The sequence below is a fragment of the Cydia pomonella genome, chromosome 16, assembly GCF_033807575.1.
Source record: "Cydia pomonella isolate Wapato2018A chromosome 16, ilCydPomo1, whole genome shotgun sequence".
Lineage (NCBI taxonomy): Eukaryota > Metazoa > Arthropoda > Insecta > Lepidoptera > Tortricidae > Cydia > Cydia pomonella.
The window spans coordinates 15,513,040-15,534,876 of NC_084718.1; the positions used below are offsets into that span (position 1 = coordinate 15,513,040).

Genomic DNA, 21,837 nt, shown 5'->3' on the forward strand with positions numbered 1-21,837 from the left:
ATCCCCGCAATATACGAGATTCGGTTTTCGCGGTAGGCCCCTAGTTTACGAGGGACTATTATATGTCTCTCTGTCGCACTTGAACATATGTATTGTGACAGGGGCACAATGGGCACAACACCTTTGCGCAACATCAAAGAGCATATAATCTGCGCAATATCCACTGTACCTGAACTGTTTAAGCACATGTTTTAATAGTCTCAAACAGAATATTAGTTGTCAAAATGACAGCGCTAGACAAAGAACGAGCACGGTATTCTTTCCATCACATTTGCGCCCGCGAACAGCAAATTGAATTATTGATTTGTTTACAAGGACTGAGCCAAGAGATTTTCAAGTATCTTATAATTATAGGTATATCTTACAACCTTGAAGAAGCGATTTAAAGATAATATCCGACTTAATTACAACCTTACGTGTTGAAACCTTATCAGCTGTCCGTACCACCTGTGCACCGCGCCGAACTAACTTTTGAGGGCTTTGAAAGCTTAATTAGCTCTGCCTGGGTCGAGTTGTTTTATCGATTGCATGCCCCACTTGTGCTGTGCCTTGGTACGTTGGGGGATCTCGGAACCAGTACGAGACACGATAAGCATCTAAAAATGCGTCGTGAATCGCTGATGGTCGTACTGTCGAACGGGAAATTGGGTCAATCGTAAGTAATTTTAAAGTGCGATTTCGTGACAGTTTAATGAATACTATTGTGAAGTTATTATTTGTTTGTTTATTATAGGTCTGATAATATCGGCGGGGCGATGGAGGCTTCGGAGCTTGTAAATTGAAGTGTTTGGAAGAATAGCTGTAGTCATGTATGGGATGCTGTCGGCTGGAGTGACGGTGGGCATTAAGGAATGGATAGCGGCAGGCTGGAGGCAGTCCCGGCCGGGGCGATGCACCTGGACACAGTGAGGGCTCTGCACCAAACTGTAGTATCCCTACGGACGGCTTTGGAAATATCTAAGAACGAATTGAAGGAGCTCAAACAGAAATACGAGCAGCATTCTCACTGCATAGAGTATGCTGATGTTATAGAGAAGCTGACCTTGGAAAATCACATCTTAAGGCGCAAGATTATAGACTCTGGTCCGGAGGACTTGGGTTCCCAAAAACTGAAGCTTGAAGTGACTTACAGTCCTCATTCTCAGACTGTAGATGATTATAGTGGAAGTGAAGTAGTGGTTAAGACTGTTAATAGTGAAATAAACAGTACTATAGAGACTTTAGAACATGACGCTGAATATGGGGAAGAGGAACTAGTTTCTTCAGATACCAAAGAACCAGATTTAGAGGAGGAAATAAAATCTGCTGATACTGATAAACATTCACCAATTGGTGAACAAGCATCAGTAGAACATAAAGAGTCATCTGTAGAGGAGCAACCCTCACAAGTGCAAGAATCAGTGAGCCTAAGTAGCTATAATAAACAAACTAATGACAGTCAGCCTACTTTCCAAACGAAATTAGAACTCCTATCCAAATTCGATGTTAAAATAAAAGTGCGTACATTGAAAGAAGGTGCAGAATTTTCAAGCACTACATCTGAAAGTGGTTCAACTGTTGAAGACAGGAAAGATACAGAAAAGCGAGACCCAGAAGCGACATTTCATTTCGAAGACCGTAAAGAGCATTTGGAGGATACGGAGCATATTAAGGCGAGTAGAGTGAACACGGTGTGTGAGAGTGTGAAGATGGCTGTGCCGAATGACGGTGATGCTAAGAAGACGGATAAGTTTGATGTGCAGGTCCGTATTACGTCAGAGGAGAACTTGGTGGTGAAGGAGCATGTGGAACGGAGTCGGAGGAAGGACACATTGAATTTGGATGTTGATGATTTGAGTTTGAGGTAAATATGGAATATGAACTACTTCTAAAATGGTTCTATTAATATTCATGATTTATTTATTTGCAGTTTATTTATGGGCTTTTTTCCCGCACCACACCCATAGCTTGTATCATTTTTTTCTGGGTGGCCTGAAAATCAGGGTTGTATCAGACCTACATATGACACAGCTTATGCTGAGTGGCCTATTTGGTGTTTATAATAGTATTAAATTATAAACACTGAGTAGGATCCTTTTTTTCTTTTCATGTGTAATGTAATGTTTTTCCTCCCGCGGACACTTCGGCTGTGGAATGAGCTACCCCTGCCGAGGTTTTCCCGAGAGGCTAAGGTATGGTGTTCTTCAAAAAAGGAGTGTACAGGTTTTTAAATGGTTGGCAATACGCATAGGCTGTTTACCATCAGGCAGGCCGTATGCTTGTTTGCCACCGACGTGGTGGTGGTGAAAAAATATATGTTTATTTCAATATATGAGGCCGTAATACACACTATATTCTGTGCTGTGCTGAGTAAGCTATGTGAAATCCTGGATTTCATTAAAATTACCAAGCCGATTTTGATGAAGAATCGTCATAATCCGATTAGTATTTTCGGAAATATAAATGGGCAAACAGGTACAGAGACAACATCTATAAAATTTTGTATATTAGTGTAGAAGCTCTATTAATTATTTCATTCATAGATGTGGTATAGGTAACCATTTTTAGCAGTTTATTAAATGAACAACGAATGCCAAACAAAATTGAATCTTATCTCAAAGGCACAAATACTAAAATGTAACATTTCACACTTTATACATTAACATCCAACAGTTCCAGCATAGTCAATTCCCAAGAGATCGTTATATTGCTTGGGATCGCTTGTTTTCCTGCTTCAATTTTCTATGAGTGCAACATAGGTTTACTTGCTTTATTATTTATTGAAAAATATGTGTGCCCTATGTGCATTACAATGTAAAGTCCGTTTCAATCTTATTAGAAACTTTATTTGTGTATGAAGTCATATAAAGTAACATTTTATTTTGTTTCATTGTTTTCTCAAACAAACTAAATTCATCTCCAATTTACTATACAACAAGGTTCAAATTAAAAATAGGAAAGTTTTGTATAGTGTTTTTTTCAAAACGTGTTGTTACATTTGCTGGTACTACTAATATGTCTAGAATCTTTCACAACTCTAGGTCCCAATTAAAGTATTAAATTTATTTGCTTCTAGGTCTTTTTCCGAAGGCGACAATTCCGTGTTTAGCGAGGGCGTGACCACGCCTATAGACCCGCGTGGCGACGAGAAAGAGACGGAGAACGCGAGCGGCAACGAGTCAGAGGAGGTCGACGATATAGAACTCATATTTACTACCGACGAGTCTAAAGACATGAGTAATTTACAGGTAACATTTCAATTACCTAAGGCTTATAACTTCTAATATTACGGTGGTAAATAACCGTATTGCCGCTAGAGTTGTGCCGTTATCCTTTTTGTTTGGGATATCGTATTGGTCGAGAATATTCCCCATAGTAAATTGAGAACGTTCTCGAGAACGACACAACTCGACTATAATTGCTACTAGACCATAGACCATTAAAAAAATAAATAAATAAATAAAAAGTCATTTATTGTCGCAAAAAAAAAAACAAAGTTGTAGAAAAAAGTTGTGTAAAGTTGTGTTGTGTTGTTGTATTTTAAGGGTGTGTGTGACACATGTGACACAGCGGCTTAAAAAAAGGATACAGTAATAAGAGATAGTCAAGGAAAATAACCGTTATTTACATTTAACATTACCATAATAATTTTGCTTTGTGATAAATCGCAGAAATATAAAATAAAAACGGCGGGGACAACGCCGTCCTCGGTAAGACACAAGGCACAAGGTGTGTTTGACCAAAATCACATTTTATGGTTCTTCTTTTCCTACTTAACCAATACTTGCAATATGCTCTTAATATTAATTGACAGCAGCATATGTAACTGACCATTACTTCACTTCTATTATAACTGTGTCGACGATACATGGCGACCTTGCCCAGATAACAAATCTTATTTTTGTTCACAGGAGGACCTTGTATCCATCCGGGAAACCGACCAATGGCCTCCTTCGGCCTCCACAACACACTCTACTCCTGTCCTCATCAAATTCCACACTCTAGACCCTGACTTCCAACCAGGAGAAACCACTGAAAACGCAGAAAACGAGAACCAAGAGAATAGCACCCTACAGGGGGTCCTTGCTGACTCAAGCTTGAGAATTAAAAGGGTATCGCTTCCTAATGATAAGGAGATTCGCCACGTCGCTTTCAACAGCAAAGGGAGCTTAGATCTACCAGGCAGAGGCATTTTAAAGAGCTGCGATAACCGCTCAGATAATACCCTTTACAAACGCAGTCCAAACACAAGTACTCGGAGACTGGATAGCGTTGATAGTCTAACTTGCGAGTACAACCGAGGCCTAAGCTTTGACAATACCAAGTCTTCTAGTTTTGAACTAGGCTCAAGTATGGATATACTCCGCAGGGATGAAAGTGTGGACAGTTTTCATAAAACTAGTCACTTTGGGCATAGATTCTCTGTGTTCGCTGAGAGGGATATCTCGAAGTGTGGGACTTCGGAGGATGATTTGTACAACAATGTGAGGAGGAATACTTGCCCTAATCCGTTTCAATACAGGTAATTTTACTTTTTTTTACACCTCGGTTAAATGTCATTAAAACTGAACAATCAATTATGAAGCGCGCTCTTATTTATTTTAATGGGGTGTTACGCAATTGTCAGTTTGTCTATAGGTTACTCTATGGTTAAGAGTTAAATCTAGGAAATAACAAGGAAAAAAGATATGCCGTGGCGCGCGAAACCTGTGACGGAAGATACGGCCACCGTGTGGGTTTTTACCTTTTATCGCAATTACTCTGAAAATTTTCCTCGGATACAATTTTATACTAAAATTATGGAATGGAGGGTAACGAATTAACGACATTGTCGCCAACATGCGTTTAATTTCGAAATTCTTATATATGTTTCTTATATATGTTAGAAGAGCTTATCTGTGTTGAGAATAAATCTCTCTAATTGAGGTGGCGATTTGTTTTTATATTTTTTTTAATGCAGAAACCAGTCATATAATATATTATTATTATATTATTATATATAATCAGTCTATGCGCGACCGTTATGGCGGAAGGGTACAGAAACGAGATGGCTATTGAGTTATTAAAGTGTACACAGTGTAATATTGTAATTAATGAGCTATTATGCTTTATTCAAAACAAATTAAATGTAATGGACGAAAAAAGTCTAGTGAAATTAAGTGCGAGTGCATTCTCGATATCTGAAATTAGTGCCGCGAAAGATTTGTTGTTCGCGTCGATCTCCACTTCAATTCATAAAGTCAATAGACGGGTTAATAAAGAACAAAAAGATTTAGAAGACATAGTGAGTGTTTTTAAAAACACAGAACCCGACAATATGCCCATTTTTGTTGCGAAGGAACTGCATAAATTGCCACCGTTAACCTTTGATCATATAGACGTCTCCAGATTATTGAAAGATATTGTGGTATTACAATCCGAAGTTAGGACTATTAAAGAAACTTACTTGACTGTCGAACACCTTAAGGATGTAAAAAGTGAGTTAGAGAATATAAATTACGCATCTGTAAGTAAAACCAATCACAGTGCACTAAATGTAAACACAAGGCGAGGCGGTTATGTTTCGGACAGTGGACCGTTTGGCATTTTGAATTTGTCCTCCGTCCACGCGACGAATAATACACCAGAAGGGCACCGGATGAGCTCACCACCATCTCACACATCTTCACCGTCACGACATAAAGAGAGAAGGAATAGTTATACAAACGTCGAATCTAGTGCACGGGTGCAGGAGAACTGCTCACGAGCCGAAGTTGTTATCACTCGGCGGGAGCCCACGGGCGCGGACCGGTTTACGGCACAGCAACAACAGCATGTGGCGGCCGCATCTTACACCGTAGCGCAGGCGGGTACTGTTCGTGACGTAAATAGTAGTATCATGGGAGATGCTCACGGGTCTCAGGTAGATAAGAATGTTGAAGAAATAGAAAAACAACAATGGAAGAAAGTCGAATACAAGAAAAAATACAGAAATCCTAAAACAACATGTACAAGAGGTACAGCCGTAATCAAACCGGGCGATAAATTTAAATCGGCAGATTTAAAGGCTTCCCTGTTCGTGTCGTATGTGCATAAAGATGTTACCGATGGTGATATATTAGACTTTATCTTAACTAAGACACAAGAAAAAGTGTTACTTCGAAAAATAAACGTGAAAGAGGATAAAGGGTATAATTGTTATAAAATAGTGGTGCCTAGACATAAAATAGACCTGTATTTAAAAGAAGAATTTTGGCCTGAGGGAGTAACATGTAGACGTTTTAGGTCGTATAGAAGTAATGAGCCAGATGGCGAGCAGAACACAAGCAAACGTTTCGGTGTAAATGTATAGTGCTAATTTCGTTACGTATAATTGCAAAAATATAAAGCGTTCGGCAGAAGGCATAACGCAATTATGTATGTTTGCTGACGTAATTGCTCTTCAGGAGACTTGGCTGATGGAAGTAGATTTGCCGTTCCTGGGGAGTATTCATGAGGACTTCGGCAGCACAGGAACGTCGGCGATGGACACTAGTGCGGGAATGTTAAGAGGCAGACCGTTCGGTGGAGTTGCGATCCTCTGGCGTAAATCAGTGTTTCAGTGCGTTTCTGTGATTCCGTGTGCTAATCCGCGTATAGCGGCAGTGCGTATGACTGTAAGTGACCGGGCAGTGTTAGTGTTCAGCGTATATATGCCTACAGATTGCGCGGAGAACATAACGGAATTAACTGATTGTCTTAGCTTAGTCAACGCTATAATTGAGGAAAATGATGTCGACTCAGTCTTTATACTTGGAGACTTTAATGCGCATCCACATACTAGATTTTTTAACGAGCTATGTAATTTTTCTGTTGACCAGGATTGGGTATGTATTGATGTAGAGAAATTAGGCTTATCTTCGGACACATTTACATTCATTAGCGAGGCTCATGGGTGTAAACGGTGGTTGGACCATTGTGTAGTGACGAGTGCGGCGCAACAATGTATTATTGATATATATGTCAAATATGATATCTACTGGTCTGACCACTTCCCATTAGTTGTTAAATGTAATTTTAATATAACACAGAATAAAGCAGTACTGGCATCCGTTACCCCTAATAAAATTAGGTGGGGCGAAAGAAGTGCCGACCAGATCAGTACTTACCAAAAATTATGTGATGATGGTTTAAGGTATATTGATTTTCCTTCAGATTTTGTGCAATGTTGCGGTCACCACTGTAACGATTATAGGCATAGGGCTGTCATAGATAAGTTATATTTTAATATATTAAATGTACTATGTCGGGCTGCAAGTCGGTCGTACGAGGTGGCGAAGTGTAAAAAACGTAAAAAGCCGGTTATCGGTTGGAACAGACATGTAAGCGAGGCTCACGCCAATGCCAGGTTGCTCTTTAATACATGGGTGTGCCACGGTAAACCAAGTAGTGGCCCAGTTTATAATAGCATGGTCGAGGCGCGTAAAATTTTTAAGGGCATTTTTAATGGTAGAATACAAAGGGTCGATGTGAATGGACAGCGATCACCGGGGTCATTGGTCTCTATGGGTGTACCACAGGGGTCAATATTGGGACCTTTCCTGTTCCTTATCTACATAAATGACTTGCCATTCCTTGTAAAGACCCACCATGATATAGTATTGTTTGCAGACGACACTTCACTTATTTTCAAAGTCAAACGACAGCAACAAGCTTACAATGATGTAAACGATGCTATTTCAAAAGTAGTAAATTGGTTCAATGTTAATAATTTATTGTTAAATGAGAATAAGACTAAATGTATTAAGTTTGTCTCTAGTAATGTAAGGCATGTAAAAACAAGTGTCATTGTGAAGGATGAGGAATTGGAATTAGTTGATAGTACAGTTTTTCTTGGTATAACTTTAGATTCTAAACTCCAGTGGGGTCCCCATATTGCTACTCTTTCGAATAGACTGAGTTCTGCAGCTTTTGCAGTAAGCAAAATCCGTCAGTTAACTGATGTCAAAACAGCTCGATTAGTATATTTTAGTTACTTCCATAGCATTATGTCATATGGTATTTTACTGTGGGGTGGTGCTTCAGATATAAATACCATTTTTGTTCTGCAGAAGAGGGCTATTCGAGCAATATATAAAATGAACCATAGAGACTCACTGAGAGATAAATTTAAGGAAATTGACATCATGACAGTGCACTGTCAATACATTTATGAGAATATTCTGTATGTGCATAAAAATATTGCCGATTTTAAGAAAAATTGTGACATTCATAATATTAATACTAGAAATAAACATAAGTTCGCCGTGCCCTTCACTCGGCTCCATAAATTAAAAAATCATTCATGGGTAATTGTGTGAGATTTTATAATAAACTTCCAAACCATATTACTGAGTTACCAATTAATAAATTCAAGAATCATGTAAAGCGTAAACTTATTTCTAAAGCTTATTATACCACACAAGACTACATGAATGATAAAACAACGTGGGATTAATTGTGATTCGAAATGATTAATTATTTATTATATTTGAATAATGATGATGAAATGGATATTCCAATGCATGTATTTCCTTTGTTGTTTTTATTATATTTGTTTGACATTTAGAATTTATTCTAGAAACAATCTAGACTAGTATTTTTTATACATTTTTTTTTTGCATGACTATATTTTGTGAAAGTTTTAGTATTAAATTTGATCTATGAATTATATTCATTAGTATTATATATGGAATAATATTTACAACATCAATAAATTGCTCTGATAATTAGATTAAGATAATTATATGTAATACTGTCTTACTATTCATAAGTGCTTGTTGCTAGGCCTACATGAATAAAGTATATTTGAATTGAATTGAATTGGGCAAACTTAAGTGGTGTCAAAACCACGAAGAGCAAATAAAAATGGACTTGATTGCAACACACTACGCTAGATCGGATTTTAAAAACTTTTGGAAGTGTACAAATAAGCTGTCTGCTAAGCCTGGCACTCCCGTGAGTGTCGCCGGTATTTCAAACCCGAAAGATATCGCGGAAATGTTTCAGAATCATTTTAAAGTTCAGTCGCAATTGGGACCGCCGTGCAGGCAGCTCGATATGGAGGACATCGGTAAGCCAACAACTTTGATTCTCGCTAAAGATGTCAAGTTTGCGATAAGTAGAATGAAGAAGGGCAAATCACCAGGCCATGATGGTCTCTCTATCGAGCACCTGCGTAATGCTGGCTTTCACTTGCCGCGCGTGCTTGCGATGTTCTACAACGTCTGCCTAAGTCACTCATACCTGCCCCAAGACATGATCAAAACTCTGGTGGTACCTATTATCAAGTGCAAGACGGGAGATGCGTCGGAGAAAGCTAATTATAGACCTATCTCCTTGGCCACGATAGTAGCAAAAGTACTTGACAGTGTGCTCAACTCGCATTTAAAAAAACACATTAAGCTCCACGATGCGCAGTTCGGCTTTGTACCTGGCCTGTCTACAGAAGCTGCTATTCTTAGTTTAAAGCACACTGTCAGGTATTACACTGACCGGGATACGCCAATTTATGCTTGCTTTATGGATATCTCGAAGGCTTTTGATACAATTTCGTATGACATACTTTGGCGTAAACTGGAAGGTGTGGGGCTGTCACCAGAGTTGATCTCGCTGTTTAAGTACTGGTACTTGAATCAGGAAAATCGAGTGAAGTGGGCAAACGAGCTTTCGACGCCATGTCGGCTGGAGTGCGGCGTAAGGCAGGGAGGGTTAAGCTCGCCCTTGCTCTTCAGTTTGTACATGAATGCACTGATTGAGGAGCTCAGTAGCACTCATGTCGGCTGCTTTGTTGACGGAGTCTGTGTCAATAACTTGAGTTACGCAGATGACATGGTGCTGCTGGCTCCGTCAGTCAGTGCATTGCGTCAGCTTATTGGTGTCTGTGAGAAGTACGCGACATCGCATGGTTTGTCTTACAATGTGAATAAAACCAGCTACATGGTGTTCAGGGCGGGAAATAAATGTCCTTTCTTTTTTCCACCAGTGACACTTAATGGTGTACCCTTAGAAAGAGTGACACAGTTTAGGTACTTGGGGCATTTGTTGACTGACGACCTGAAGGACGATGTAGATATGGAGAGGGAGCGCAGGGCATTGTCAGTTCGAGCGAACATGCTAGCCCGCAGATTTGCTCGATGTACAGTTGAAGTTAAAACTACACTTTTCAAGGCTTACTGTACATCGCTGTACACGTCAAGTCTGTGGGTTAGATATACTCAACGTGCTTACGATGCCCTGCGCATCCAATACAATAATGCGTTTAGGATGCTGTTGAGACTCCCGCGGTTCTGCAGCGCGTCTTCCATGTTTGCGGAGGCGCGCACAGATGGCTTCGATGCCGTCTGGCGGAAGAAAACTGCCTCACTGCTTGACAGGGTGCGCGGGAGTGGCAACAGCATTTTAAGCATGATAGCCAATAAGTTTGATTGTCCTCTTATGTGCAAAATGAGCCAGAGGACTAAATCACTTTTATTAATTTATTATTAGCGTTAGTAAACTAACATGTAGATTAAGTTCAAAACTAACAACTATGTGGACCATTATGTTGTCTATAATAAATAATAATAATAATAATAAACATAAAAAAGAAATAAAAAAGATGTACTGCAACAAAAGAAAAATACAACAAAAAACCTAGAGGTTCATAATCATAAATTATGTAAACTGAACAAAGTAAAATTATAGCTAATGCATATTTATATCAGATAGAAAAATAACAGATATCTGTACTTATTAGGTACTAAAACAACTTATGTTTAGCTATATTTCTTAGACTAGCCAACAAATTTCGAAAGCAATCTACTTCGAATAGATGTTTTATTATATAGTAACTAGGAACTCGTCTGGAAAAGGTGTGCCTGGAATAGTTCTTGACAGAAAAACTAATATGAAACACCGATCGATGGCGTAAGGGGGGAGGGGGGCTATATTTTATCGTGATAATTATTTAAGTTACACGTTAGATAGGCCATACTCATACATAAAGGAGTACAAAAATACTTTTTAATACAGTTGCTCAAAAAGTGCTAAGTACTTTACGTAGCTGTTTAGCGTACGGAAAGTTGGTTATCGCGAACCTGTGATTTTTACTTTTACAATTTTTTTAAATATATACTTGTTCCAATTCATGACTAATTATTAATGAGTGTTAATATTACTTTCCTTTAAAAGTCGTAATGAACATAAAAACCTACTGCCTATTTCTTACCTCTTCATCATCAATCAGTGGTGTCACCCGCGAATTCGAGCCAATCGTTTAATTTTTAATGCCGAATAACACATATATTATAGTAATCTCGCATTCGAAATGATCTCAATCTATTGCCATTTTTATTTCTTTATCTATTGCTAAGTAGGTAATCATTTATGTATTTTTAGTTTAATTAATTTTTAATAACTAAAGTTAATGTTCATATTTTATTTTAATTGTGTACTCTTTGTGTATATGATCCTTGTTGGTCGGAAATAAAGAAATTATAACACGTTAATTTTTTAAACTGAATATTGAAAAACCGTTTAAGAACGATCATTTCATTAAGATGAGTTGTCTGAATGGAACGGAATATCTGCCGAAACACTTCTCGTAAAAGAGGCGTTTATTCTTACTGCAAGCATGTTTTAGTTTCCAAAAGCAACATTCGATATTGGCTTAAAAAAATATTATTCTTATTTTTTCGCAACTGTATTAAAAAACGTCGTTCGATACACGTGCGAAAATGTCATTCTTCAGTAATGACATACTTTCCGCACTGGCATCGAAATGCACTATTAATTAACCGACTTCATATTATTTCCATACCTACGAAAAAATCAGATATTTTTAATTAACTCTGTTTCGGTGTGTAAGAGTTCGTTAACATGTGCACATCTCTCCCTTGCTTAGGCGCGACGCTTGCGTAAGTGCTTAAATTTTGGATAGTCTATAAACTATCTTGAGTTATGATAGATTAGATACATGATATTATTGGTTTTGAATGTATTTTGTTTCTTTTTCAGACCGGCGGGCTACCGCGTCCCCCGCGGGCCCCTAAAAGCGAGCGCGCTGGGCCCTCGCGCGCGGCCCGTGCTGCGCGAGGCGGCGGGGGGCGCGCCGCGCCGGGACGAGGCCGCGCAGACCGACGTGTGCGCGCTGCCGCCCCGGTGGAGCTCCGACCAGTACCTGGCTAGTAAGGTACCGTAACTGACGAAGCGAGCGCGCTGGGTCCTCGCGCGCGGCCCGTGCTGCGCGAGGCGGCGGGGGGCGCGCCGCGCCGGGACGAGGCCGCGCAGACCGACGTGTGCGCGCTGCCGCCCCGGTGGAGCTCCGACCAGTACCTGGCTAGTAAGGTACCGTAACTGACGAAGCGAGCGCGCTGGGTCCTCGCGCGCGGCCCGTGCTGCGCGAGGCGGCGGGGGGCGCGCCGCGCCGGGACGAGGCCGCGCAGACCGACGTGTGCGCGCTGCCGCCCCGGTGGAGCTCCGACCAGTACCTGGCTAGTAAGGTACCGTAACTGACGAAGCGAGCGCGCTGGGTCCTCGCGCGCGGCCCGTGCTGCGCGAGGCGGCGGGGGGCGCGCCGCGCCGGGACGAGGCCGCGCAGACCGACGTGTGCGCGCTGCCGCCCCGGTGGAGCTCCGACCAGTACCTGGCTAGTAAGGTACCGTAACTGACGAAGCGAGCGCGCTGGGTCCTCGCGCGCGGCCCGTGCTGCGCGAGGCGGCGGGGGGCGCGCCGCGCCGGGACGAGGCCGCGCAGACCGACGTGTGCGCGCTGCCGCCCCGGTGGAGCTCCGACCAGTACCTGGCTAGTAAGGTACCGTAACTGACGAAGCGAGCGCGCTGGGTCCTCGCGCGCGGCCCGTGCTGCGCGAGGCGGCGGGGGGCGCGCCGCGCCGGGACGAGGCCGCGCAGACCGACGTGTGCGCGCTGCCGCCCCGGTGGAGCTCCGACCAGTACCTGGCTAGTAAGGTACCGTAACTGACGAAGCGAGCGCGCTGGGTCCTCGCGCGCGGCCCGTGCTGCGCGAGGCGGCGGGGGGCGCGCCGCGCCGGGACGAGGCCGCGCAGACCGACGTGTGCGCGCTGCCGCCCCGGTGGAGCTCCGACCAGTACCTGGCTAGTAAGGTACCGTAACTGACGAAGCGAGCGCGCTGGGTCCTCGCGCGCGGCCCGTGCTGCGCGAGGCGGCGGGGGGCGCGCCGCGCCGGGACGAGGCCGCGCAGACCGACGTGTGCGCGCTGCCGCCCCGGAGGAGCTCCGACCAGTACCTGGCTAGTAAGGTACCGTAACTGACGAAGCGAGCGCGCTGGGTCCTCGCGCGCGGCCCGTGCTGCGCGAGGCGGCGGGGGGCGCGCCGCGCCGGGATGAGGCCGCGCAGACCGACGTGTGCGCGCTGCCGCCCCGGTGGAGCTCCGACCAGTACCTGGCTAGTAAGGTACCGTAACTGACGAAGCGAGCGCGCTGGGTCCTCGCGCGCGGCCCGTGCTGCGCGAGGCGGCGGGGGGCGCGCCGCGCCGGGACGAGGCCGCGCAGACCGACGTGTGCGCGCTGCCGCCCCGGTGGAGCTCCGACCAGTACCTGGCTAGTAAGGTACCGTAACTGACAAAGCGTAAATGAATGCAAGTCACAATCAAAAATTATACCTTAATACTGGCCATAGTACAGTCACGTCTAAAAATAACGATACGAACAAAGTCCCAAAAGGTTACACACGACCTTATTGTCCATAATATTAAGGTGTATACATATTTTTGGCACCTTGTCCTCCGTATCTATATTATCAGACGTGACCGTACCTATCTACTTTAGTTTACCAAATTTGCGGCTGTACCGTTACCATTATAGTCTTTAATTTTAAGTGTGTCCACAGCATAAACTTAATAGTTGTATAACGTCAGATGACAACCAAATATAATAAAAATCATGAAACAAAAGTCAACCTTGTTTTGTTACTAGTATGCTTCACTAAAGCTCTGAATTGGTAGTAGTAATTACTGAGTTTTGATTGACACCTGACCGTATGACCTATATTCTAATCCGAAGTAAATAAAGCATAATATATCATAACTTGTTGCAGATATCCCTGCCATCAAAGTCCATAATGCCGACGTTGCCGCTCCGCTCGGCGCCGGGCCGGCGGCTCACCGTGCCGGCCCCGAAACTCGCCGCGCCTGCGACCTCTGAAGACACACGTGTTCTGCTTAGTGACATCGGTAAACAATTGTTGCAAGATATCGGACCATAATGCGACGTTGCCACTCCGCTTCGCTCCAGACCGACGGCTCACCGCGCCGGCCTCGAGACTCATGGCGCGCGCGGCCTCTCAAGCCTCTCTTGCTCAATGGCATCGATTAGATAACTCGAACTTGACCTGACAGATAATATATACTATAGTAACCTATCTTTATCAGTAGAAAAAGACTCCAAATTTAAAAAATGTAGGCGCGTAGGATCGATCTTACATATTATTTTTTCTACTGGTAAAGTCAGCTTGCCAGAGGATATCAGTCCTCGCGGCGTCTGAAGACATTCGCGTTCTGCTTAGATATCGGCAAGACGCTATCGGAGACTCGAAGTTGCGAATAGGGTTGAACAACCGTGACTGACTCGTTGCGATGAATATTTACACGATTGCCTTCAAACAGTACACTGTTTGATTCGGTATTCTCTATACCGGCCTCTCGACTCATAAGAGCAATATTTATACTAACAAAATTTCCCACTTTGTAAAATTTGTAGCTACGCTAAAAGGGCAACAAAACGGAGATCGGATACCCATTTCCATACGAATTTTATAATAAAGAAAAAAAATAAAAAAAATTACGCTGCCGTGCATCGCTCTTACCAGAAATGCGTAAATCTTTTCATTCCTTCCCTTATATAGACATACGCGCCTCGGGGTGGCGTGAAGCGACATCTACCGTATCCACTTTTTACTTAAGTATAAAATTTGTAGTATCGCTCGCAGACGTATATGCTTGAACAAAAATTGGCCCGTTTTCAAAGTTCTTATGTAGCCCAAAATCCCCTTGTTTATTACGAGGGGGCCTGTGCGCAGCAGTGTGATGACCAAAAAATAACTTCGTAGCCGAAACCAGCTAGGTCCAAAATTCATGAGATGATACAATGCAGGCTTGGTTTCAGGGTTCACGTCGATGGTCCCGGAGCTGTCGCGCTCCGCGGACCCGGTGTGGGCGCTCGGGCTGCGCGCCTCCATGGACCTGGAGTCCTTCCCGTCTGAGCCCTCTAAGTGAGTTTAAGAGGCCTTATTCCTACAGACAAGCGTATTTTGTAAAATGCTTCCTTTTTCATTCAAGATTACGACGTAACTATTAGTATTTATTCAAAAACTGGTAACGTACTTAAATAATCGTTTCCTAAACTAGGGGCTCCAACAGTTCAAATTTTCATTTTCTCTTTTAAACCTCTTTTTTAATGAGGTTTTTTGGGAGTCTTTTCCAAATTTTGCAGTGAGATGTGGCGTTTCGGTTCTCAATTTTGCTATAAACAAGAATCATTTGGTACATGAATGATTACAATTTGATTCAACATATCTCGTGCGAGGGGCTGGAATGATTAACAATCGAAGATCTAAAAATCACCCATAGTTTAGTTTCAGCACGGCCAGTTTTTGGAATTTTGGAAGTGGTTTAAGATTAGTCGAATAAATACACTTTACGTTTATTTATTTAGTTATCGTATGACATTGCAAAAACCTGTTCATTCAATAGCAAAGAGAATTGATTGTAATAGAGAGGTAAAGTCTAACCCCCTTATTCATAAACGTCTACTAAAGTTGACAAGCCGCTAATAATCGTATGTCCCTTTCCATCATACCAATACGTCGGAAAGGGACAAACGATTATTCTATTGAGGATGGGGTGGGAGGAGGTTACCCAAGCGGCCCAGGACCGGAGTCAGTGGAAGAAAATTGTTCGAGCCCTACACCCCAGCACCCTAACAGGATGAAAAGAAGAAGAAGAGCTCAACGAGGGGGAAATGCTAGGGTAGGCAACGCGCATGTGACTCCTCTGGAGTTGCAGGCGTACATAGGCTACGGAGACTGCTTACCATCAGGCGGGCCGTATGCTTGTTTGCCTCCGACGAAGTATATAAAAAAAAAGTTTTCGTTGAAATATTAATAATTAACATACATTTTAAATAAAAGCTTTTAGAATATAAACTGTTGATAAAATCATGTTTGTCCACAAGGAGTGACGATAAATTGCTTTGTTTACATTGTTTGTATTGTCTATTGAACTCAACTTAAACCTTTTACACGTTTTTAAATACCGAATTAATAATATACCCACATATTGACAGCTACTCCAAGTTCCTGGCGCGGTCATCGCGCTCCCCGAGTACGAGTGTGGACCGGAGCTACGACCGTCTGCCGCACTACACGCCCTCTTCTAAAGGTAAACTAATCTAAGGCTTTCTCACTATTTAAGTATTGAAATCTCAGCTAATGCGAAAATTTATGAACATTGTAACGAGTGTTTACACTCGTGACTTTTGCTGCCTTGTATAAGTTGTATAACAAATATTAATTATTGGATATAGATCAAAAATGTTATTGCTCGATGGGGTCAATTTGACCTCGTACACGTATGTGACGTATGACCATGGCGAGAGCGAAAGGAGAGACGCTTTCCAGATAGATTTTCGTACATTGACCTGCCTGTACGCAAATCTATCTGGAAAGCGTCTCTTCTGAATGGTGCGCGAACATCTACCCTGCAGTAATTCATTTACTTACTTGGACTCTATTGCCTAGGTAATAAGGGTGATGATATTTTGACTAAACTACAAATATCTCAGTTCCGCAATGGAATTCCGCTTGGTGGCCATAGAATGAAATGAAGTACATAGAAATACCTATCTAGATAATGACCTAACTCGCATTTGTGTTGCTTTTTGGTCCAAGCTCCATACAAAGTTGCCCATGGTCCTTTGACACACTTCCGGGTTTTTGATGAAGCCAAAAATTAGCATACATATGTAAGTCGGGTAATCATGCAATATTACAATCGAGCTGATCTGATGATGGAGACAGGAGGTGGCCGTAGGAAATCTGTGACAAAACAACGCAACCTAATTGTGCTTGGGGTTTTTAGAATTGTCTCGATGAGTATTAGTTGCATGTGAAAAAAAGTAGTCAGCGATAAAAGCATGTATCAAAAATGATTTTATTGCCAATAACTTATTGTTCAATGCTTACATGAATATTTCATTTTTCTACACGTCGATTGTAATAGTCGAATTACGATTTCTTATACCATACTATAATGGCGTACTTTTCATGGGTGGGCTCCCACTCAACTATAAGATTAATTTCAATACGCTGTAGTCAACTGAAAAAAAGACCAATCACGTGCCGCCGCGCTCCCATTGAAAAAACTAAACGGGCGCCGACCGCGGGGTCGCGCGTTTATGTCTACAATTTTGTCTACTGAGATGCTTACCCATTTTCATTAATTATACATTGTATAGGTTTTATTGTAAAAAAAATGTCATTGTAGATGACTCGTTGAAAAAGTATTGTATACAATAGTGATATAATGAAGCTTTTCAATCTTTTACCTTACTTAGGCAACTTAGCAAGCTTCGTTGCCAAAACACGGTACTCGACTGAAAAGCTCTCTATTATATCACAATTGCATAAAATACTATTAATTATTGACAGTGGAATGTCGGCTGTGGCGCGGCTCGCTGCCCGACGTGCGTCGCGACGACACTGACGAGCTCCTAGAGGAGGCCGAGACGTATGTCCGGCGCTCCATCGACAACCTGCGCTCCACCTCGAGAGACCGTTAGTATAAACTTTATTGTTTCTGGATCAAACTTGCTTTTTTTTTCAATCAAAATGTTATACTTCGAAATTGCCGAGAAGCACCAGCTTTGGGACTTCTTCGGTTATAGCAACAAATGACCTAATTTTTTGTTATTTTTTTCCAAATCAGTAGGTAATTTTTACTTTTCCAACACATACGATAGAAAAAGCGAAGGTACAAACACTCCATCTTTCAAGCTGTCTAATATAAACCAACTATAGCCAACAAATGTGGACGTTATAGGGAGTGAATCGATATATCGAGTGACGTTATAATGAATTTTACACAAAAGTAAGGTCAGGTGCTACGGCGAGAAAAGAAAAGCTGTTCGGATTAGCCTGTGTCCGGATTGTCGAGGTTCTACTGTCATAAAAAAAGTTGATTCACTCATCTCATCTAAACATACATAGCACGATCGTAGTGAATTAAAATGATACCTTAATGATTGAATCGGCAGATGATCGCGCCCAGAACGTGGTGGGCCAGCCATATGTGCCGGCCGAGCCGCGCCAGCTGCGCCTCGGCCACGCCGTCAAGCTCATCGCCCCGCACGGCCGCATCGCCGTCGGCCGCGTCCGGTAAGAACCGCACCCAGCTGACCACTAGTTAGACCTTATCTCGTTCTTAATAAGGTTCACGAATTGTCAGTGAATTATGTCCACGACGGTACATAGCATATACCCATATATACCCATCAAATCGTCTATAATAGCGACAACAGAAATACATCATCTGTGAAAATTTCAACTGTCTAGCTATCACGGATCATGAGATATAGCCTGGTGATGGACGGACGGACGGACAGCGGAGTCTTAGTAATAGGGTCCCGTTTTACCCTTTGGGTACGGAACCTTAAAAATTGAGTATCTGCACATATATATTGCGTAGTAGGATTAATTACAGGACATAACGCATTAAACAAACACCTACACATTATGGGTAAAACGGACAGCCCAATGTGCAGAGCATGCATGGAAGCAGAGGAAACAGCGAAACATATTCTCCTAGACTGTAAACAGGTAGAAGTATACAGGAACAAATACCTTGGGACTCCGTACACACTAAAGGAGACAGCAACCTGAAGACACTGCTAGGTTTCGTGGAAGAGCTGGGGTGGCTAGAGTAGTGCCACCTCGTTTTTATGCAAAATAGGCACAATGGTTGTCGATTTGCGGAAAATGCCCAACGGCTTGAGCGCGAGTTTGTTTATATTGTGTATTAAGAGCGGTAACAAGAATTGAAGTGTTAATTATAAGTCCGAAACCAAAGGTGAGGACTTAATTAACACTAGTTCGTAATTCTGGTATCGTCCGTTTTTTTCATCACACTTGTGAAGAAAAACCTAAATTTTAAGCGAAATTATTCTTATATACGGTAACATTACAAACATTCCTCCGTCGTATTGTCATATTTGACAGGTTAGGCATCGAAGGCACATACCTATCCGGCATTCAGCCACGCCCAATATGCTCAAGGGCGTAATCAAATAAAAAAAAATCTATTACCACCCGTGGGCGTAATATAGCTCATTTCTTCTCAGTATGCTGGCATACAATAACACTTTACGAGCAAGAGCGATGAAAATGAAATAATGTGGGAAAGTGCTGGCGTGAGGTGAGGCTTCGTTAAGCGGAGTCTTTTAGCGTTTAAAATGTTTCGTTGAATTTTAAATTGATGGTTTAGTGGATATTAATATGTATAAATAGATTTAGATTTATTTATTTTCATAACGATAAATTACAGTATAAATTATTCTTATGTTAATCTATATGAATTTACATTATGATCGTCAATGATTTGGCATGCTAACATATAATTATAAAACGTCAATAATAATTATCAAAAAAAAAACACAACAAATTCGAAATTACCGTCAATTAAAAACTACGAAACAAAGGAAACAGGAAACTAAAAAGAAATAATGAAATACATGTCAAACTAAATATTTAGTCGATATCACATAATGATCGTCATTAAAACTAAGAGCAGTAATAATTAATAATAGTCTAGAACAAATGTTAATCAATTTTACATAAACTATACTGTTAAACAGTTATTATAATTTTAATTCCATGTATTCATCCACTGAATATAATAGGATTTCCAATAAAAAGTTCCTCAATTGACGTTGAAATGCTTCGTCAGATATTTCAGTTCTTAATTCGGCGGGTAGACGTTCGTAATAAGTAGGGCCTATTACTCGCGGATTCTTACATAAATATTTATGCAATAGTTACGTGGGCATCGCGGGCGGCACGGCGGCCACGAGCGGCGTGATGGTGGGCGCGGAGCTGCCGCTGGCATCCTGCCCAGGTTTGCCCGGCAACGACGGCACCCACCGCGGCCGGCGCTACTTCCTCGCCGCGCAGGGGCACACGGCGCTCTTCGTGCCCTTCAGCAAAGTCGTCATGGCCTGGGCTAACTAGGTGGGTTATATTGCCACGGCCATTTTGCCCGGGCTTGCCCAAGCAAGCTAACGGGTGAGTTTGGAAATGTTACTAAGAAAAGAAGAAAGCAATGGAATTAATGCTTTCAAGAAAAGCGTAGGCTCTGACTATCGTAAGTAAATTTTGACACTGCTTGGACTAAGTGAAAACAATATGGAGGATCTCGGTAGGGGCACGGTTAAGTCGGGCACAGTTACGTATACCCCGCCCCGCTGGGTACATTGGTATGTCCCAATAGTTGGAATAGTACATTACGATACAAGTGCGAAAAATAGGAAATTCGAAACGAGTGGCGATAAATTAAAACACGACCGAAGGGAGTGTTTTAAATCGACACGAGTTGCGAATTACCTATTCGCACATGTATCGTACAACGTTTTACAGTACATATGGCCCTTTAAATGTTCGACACAGTAACGTAATATGCTACTTCTCGCACTAGTGCTATAAAGTAGCCCCATATGTACTGTAAATTATACTTTTGTCCGAATGTGAACTTTATTTCCATGGAACAAAGGAGAAGTTTTTCTAATGACGTGTTTGCTTGGAGGTTACCTTTACCTAGCCAAGCGTGGTTTGAAGTGAGAAACTGAGCACTATAATGAAAGGTACCGGTACAGTCACGTCTGAAAATATCGGTACGAAAAATGTGCCAAAAATATGTATACACTACCTTAATATATGGGCAATAAAGTCGTGTATACATATTTTTGGCACATTTTTCGTATCGATATTTTCAGACGTGACCGTACCAACGTAAAGGAACAGTAAGAGCTTTAGTGGACTCAATCCTGAGATTATAGGTATAACTATAGATCGTGTCATTCACGAAGACGCCTGCCTCGATTCGTAATGTCATGTTATTTAAGGTTAGATTTGACAAATATGCGCGTCATCGTGGATGACATGAACTATACTAGGTATTACAAGAATTGAGTATAGGGAATATCTATACCTACTAGTACGACTTTATCCCGACTACGGCAAAAGGAGGGATATGATTTTGACCGATATGTTTGGATATTGATACAATTTCGGATTATGACTCAAGAAGGTTAGTTATGTATTGAAGTTGCTATTATGTCGTTAGTATTGAGTCCGGCCTAGGCTCGCCTTCTAAAATGGTACATGGAGTTGGAAATACTTTAAAGTAAGTTCGGAATAACTAATTGCCACTTTTCATTGATCTCCTAGAATGATCTCATGATCGATTTCGGTGTATCTAATAATTGTAGCTGTTGACGCTTGGCTTGCTAGTAAGCGAGCCAAGCGTCATCAGCCCGACACCTGTTCGCCACGGACACACTACACCTGCCTGGCTTGTGGTCGTGTTTGCCGCTCCCGTATTGGCCTACACAGCCATGAAAAGCGCTGCCGCCCTACCTGACACTGTTTGAATAGTCTGTAATAGACTCAAAGGCCAATGAAGTCGATAGACTATCCTACATTTGAATGTGTCTTCTATCATCAGTATTAAGATTTTGTGAATTTCAGAGTGAGTATAATAATAGCTGCTAATCTTTGTAAAAAATGGCGGCGTTTCGTGTTGTGTACTTGTGTCATGTATTAAATGTAAATGTGAACTTTTGTAATTATGTCAAAG

At 41.9% G+C, this 21,837-nt stretch overlaps 1 protein-coding gene across 1 annotated transcript; it reads left to right on the forward strand.

The window, feature by feature from the left end:
- The first annotated feature begins 154 nt into the window (after positions 1–154).
- Positions 155–20,472, forward strand: LOC133526529 (uncharacterized). Its single transcript, XM_061863202.1, has 11 exons — positions 155–655; positions 734–1,843; positions 3,056–3,227; positions 3,891–4,501; positions 11,974–12,148; positions 14,031–14,166; positions 15,098–15,203; positions 16,277–16,371; positions 17,640–17,765; positions 18,245–18,365; positions 20,021–20,472. The coding sequence occupies exons 2-11, from the start codon at positions 852–854 to the stop codon at positions 20,211–20,213; spliced, it is 2,727 nt and encodes a 908-aa protein (XP_061719186.1). The 5' UTR covers positions 155–655; positions 734–851; the 3' UTR covers positions 20,214–20,472.
- Positions 20,473–21,837: the final 1,365 nt, after the last annotated feature.